This window comes from Atta cephalotes, assembly GCF_000143395.1.
Source record: "Atta cephalotes unplaced genomic scaffold scaffold00013, whole genome shotgun sequence".
NCBI lineage: Eukaryota > Metazoa > Arthropoda > Insecta > Hymenoptera > Formicidae > Atta > Atta cephalotes.
In genome coordinates this window covers 4,468,952-4,473,513 of record NW_012130077.1, presented here as the reverse complement: position 1 = coordinate 4,473,513, position 4,562 = coordinate 4,468,952, and the positions used below count along the sequence as shown (strand labels likewise).

The following is a 4,562-nucleotide window of genomic DNA, read 5'->3' as shown; positions in this document are numbered from 1 at the left end:
ATATAAGTTATTTCATATGTGAATTATTTAAAATTATAATCTTTTAATGGAAAGTAATTTTTACCCGAAGTTAAATTAAAAGCAAAGTAAAATATTTTTACGAATAAAGATAAAGACCCGAAAATAAATGATTGCTTTCTTATTTTTTATGCAATTTGAAAAGTGATTTGACACAATACTTTTGTAACTCACTTTTGGCATTGGTCTACCATCTTTAAGTCTTTCTTCGCATTTTTTGGAAATTTCCTCAGGAATTATCCCATCAGCATCTTGATTAATTTCTATAACATCTGGTGATAGAGGTGCTAACTATAAGTAAAAAAAGAGAAAAACTTTGGAAAATTATTCTTTAAAAATAATTTATTAATGTCTTTTAAATATTAAAGATAATATTGTATTAGAGAAGAATAAATACAAATTTTGCTTTTTTATATTAAATTTATTAAATTTATAATATGCAATCTGAAATTGCACTATTATTTTAAATATTGTGTATTTGTTATATTGATAATTTTATCATTTGAATTTTATCGTATTTTTTATATTGATTAATTTTATCGTTTGATATGATAAAATTTAATCTTAAAATTTATCTTATAAAAATAAGATCGGTGAAAATCAAATATTTATGAAATATTTTATTCCAAGATATTTTATCTAAGATATATTAACTTCAGTTAATTTGAACGGTGTAACATAAGATATAAATTTTAAAGTTGTAAATAAAATTTCTTACACTTTTTACTTGTATATTTTTGGTATTTCTATTTTTTATTACTTTATTAATATTATAATATTATTTTAAAATAACATACCGCTCCGATTATTCCTGTATATGTTGGTACTTGAAACATAACTGGATCATTCTCATTAATCAGCATTTGAAATATTTTTTCACAACCGTCCATAGTACCGCATGTAAACGCTACATCCCAATCATTTCGCTTTGGTGAATGCCATGTTTTTTGGAATTCCTTCCATTTTTCTAATAATGGCGCGTAACTTTGACAAGAGATGTGATAAATATTAATTCAGATATATTAAAATGTAGCTTAACTATACAAAAAATATATTTTTTTATTAATTAAATGATAAATAATGATACTTATGTTAACAAATAATATAAAATTTATAATTATTTTATAAAAACATGAAAAAGTATTATATATAAAATAAATATTATATATAACATAAATAACATTATATATTATATGTAACATTATATAAAATAAAAAATAAAAAAATAAATTGGATAAAAAATAAAATTAGTTTAGAATTTTTAAATTATTCAAAATTTATTTTTTGTCTTTGATATTTAATAAAAATTTGTCTTTTATTTTATATAATTAGAGAACACAAAGTTTGTATTTATTTGCTAATATTTTTACCCTTGCGAAGATCCATATTGTAAAACTGCAGACGTTTCTTGCTTGTTAAGTTCTACTGGGACATCATATTTATATGTCATAGAAATATTATTGATGGGATATGTAGAGGTATTTGGCATACCACCAGCCAGATTTACACCATTTTGTCGTATCATGTAGAGATGGGCTAATTTAAAATTAAAAAAGATAAATAGAATAAATAGTGACATTGTATTAACATGTATTTTTTCGTGTATAATTTTGCGCTATAAATGCCGCATATGTACTTATTGATCTGAATGTCATTGTTAAATATTTCAAAATTTGCAGATATAATAAAAAATATATATATTATAATATTTTCGAAAGATTTAAATATATAGTTATAAAGCATGAGTACTCAAAATTTTTAAAACGGTTCTTCCATATGCCTCATGATTTAATTTAAAATCGAACAAATTAGTGTAAGATTACTTCAATTTTTGCTAAGAAAATCACTATTAAAGGAAAAAAGCTCTTATTTTTTTCTCTGATTTTTAGCTATTTTACATTCGGAGCTCAGAAATAAATTCACGTAATGTAAGAATACTTCCATATGTTTATTTGAGAGAATGAATTTTGAATAAAGAAGTATATAACAGATGAAAATGAGTATAATGTCTACTTACTTAAGTCTCTAATTAAGTTTGTTTTCCGTCTACTAGTGATTTTAGAGAAGAATTTTGTGTAGTCCATGATCACTATTATCGTGGGACGTAACTGTTGCAATTTGTTTTTACTGCTGTTGTGAACTCTCGAGTGATTTGTGACGTATTATTTGTAATCAAACTGTAATCAATAATAAATGCGATAATGTTTTGTAGCATATACCAGATTTTAATGTAATTTACAAAAAATACTCTTATGTTATTATATGATATATTAAAATTTTGAAAAGCAACTAATAATACCAATTTTTTTCAAGCAAACGTAAAACGAATAAATAAAAAGTTATACTAAAGTACGAAGATCGTTAAAAACATACTGCAGGCCTTGCATTCGTAAATCAGCCTCTCCAGCGAACGCTTCCCCCTCCAACTTCAATAATAAGAATCTATCCTTTCTCATGTTTTTTTATTACATAATGTAGACAGCAAAAAATAAAGTATTCGATAATTTGGTCGATAAGAGCTACGGTCCACTCGATGCTACGAATCGGAACATTTTTTGATTGGTCAGTTAGTAAAATTCTTTCCTCCAATTGATCAATCAAAAGTTTCGAAGCATTTGTAGAGCATCAAATAGACCGCACTTAGGGAATTGGCTCTATCACTTATCGCGATATCAGCTGACATCATCCTTAAAATTAACTGCAACGGGCCGAGTTAGAGAAGAAAGCATTCGCTGAAGGGGCCGATTCGCGAGCCGCGTTCTGCCAGGCCTGTACCTTCTGTACACCTTAGATACTTTATATTTATTCGTTTTTAAAGTTATTTAAAAATTATTACAGTATTATAAATTATGGAAAATTTCTTTTTAATAGTACTTAATTGTTATATAACTCTTTATATTTATATTTATAAAAAAGTTGTTTAAATTTAAGTTTTTTACTCACCTTTAATCTTAATTCATTAATTTGGTGCTTAGAACTTTTTATGCCATATAACACATACAATGTATACAGTACTAGATTCGCCGCCGAAATACAATGTCCTAATAAGAAATGACTTATCAAATTGATGGCGAATCGACGATGTCTAATTGACGATTATTTCTCGTTAAAATGCGATACTGCTAGCAATGCGATACTGCTTTAAAAACATACTACACTTGAAATTAGTGAGAAATCTACGGTTAAATAAAAATAGGTTATCATTCTTTGATAAGAGCTGTTTACAACATGCAAGTCTTTTAATACCTTAATTACGATATGAATTACTATATCTTTTCGATACTCTTAATTATGTAATATAATATTAATTTGTTCTGAAAGTCAAATATTTAAAAATAATCATGACGTTAATAAAAATAAAAACAAAATAGAAATTATATAAACAAAGGTACGTACACACAAATGTTCTCTTCAAATAAATAATTAAATATAAAATTGTCCAGCGTGAAAATTTTATGAAATATAAAATTATTAAAAATAATAATTACAATTAAATAATAATTACAATTAAAATAATAATTACAAAAATAATATTAAATAAAAGTATAAAATACTTATTATCTAGCATTTATAGGACACTAATAAAAACTTGATAAAAATTTATTGCGCCTTTATGTGATAGGATGCTTGAAGAGAAAGTGGAAATTTTGAAATATAGTCGTAACATTTATTCCAATTTATTAACATCTTGTATGTATATGTGTATGTATGTATGTATACTTGTGTGGAGTAACCACGTGTATCTGTGTAAGCGTGTTTGTCACTGTTTCCATCGCTTTTGTTATTTGTTATTTTTTTTCTTTAACATTTCGGATAACATTTTGAATAACTTATTGTATTATGTTGCCTGATAAACGCTCCATTCGATATCGATCGATCGATCACGCGTGTGGCGCTGATCGGCAGTCAGTTGGATTTTCGATCGATCTCGAGTAAAAAAAAGAGCTATCGAACAGAACGTTCGGCTTTCGCGTTTCGTTTCAGCGACCGACAGAACGGGGCTCATACGTTATTTGTCGAATATAAATTCATCTCATTATGTTGATTCTATCGTTTCTTTAATTGTTCTTTCGTAATCGGCTTGTTCGAGTGACGTTAATGGTCGCAAAGACAATAATTGATGAACGAAAAACAGTAAAAAAAATTAATGTTCACATTGCTAACAATACTTTTTCTATATTGCTTCTACTTAATTTTATACTAAATGTATACGAAGAAAATGCTTAACACAGCTAAGTAACACAAAATTATGAGAAATAAAAATAAAAATGTTGAAAAGAATAAAAATGTTTCTCGATTCAAATTAAGTTATTTTGATATTGGTTGATTTTATATTAATCATATTATTCCAATTTCTAGTTTTATTTGTAAGTCATTGACAGTTCTCATACAATGTATATAAGTTCTTAATTAATGAATAAGACATTTGGTAATAAAAAATATTTTGTCTTATAAATTATCATTATGGCAGTTAATACATTACGTGTTAATTGTGCTATACACACACACACACATATATATATATATATATATATATATATATA

At 25.5% G+C, this 4,562-nt stretch overlaps 1 protein-coding gene across 1 annotated transcript in view; it reads right to left on the bottom strand.

Annotated features, from left to right (window-relative positions):
• LOC105617700 (kynurenine/alpha-aminoadipate aminotransferase, mitochondrial-like) overlaps window positions 1–2,102 on the bottom strand; it is a 6,824-nt gene extending 4,722 nt beyond the window's left edge. Inside the window, exons 1-4 of the mRNA XM_012199255.1 lie at window positions 2,036–2,102; window positions 1,389–1,554; window positions 816–1,002; window positions 193–309 (exon numbers count right to left, since the gene is read on the bottom strand). Of these exons, the coding sequence (XP_012054645.1) occupies window positions 193–309; window positions 816–1,002; window positions 1,389–1,554; window positions 2,036–2,102 (537 nt within the window). The remainder of the gene's footprint in view (window positions 1–192; window positions 310–815; window positions 1,003–1,388; window positions 1,555–2,035) is intronic.
• Window positions 2,103–4,562: the final 2,460 nt, after the last annotated feature.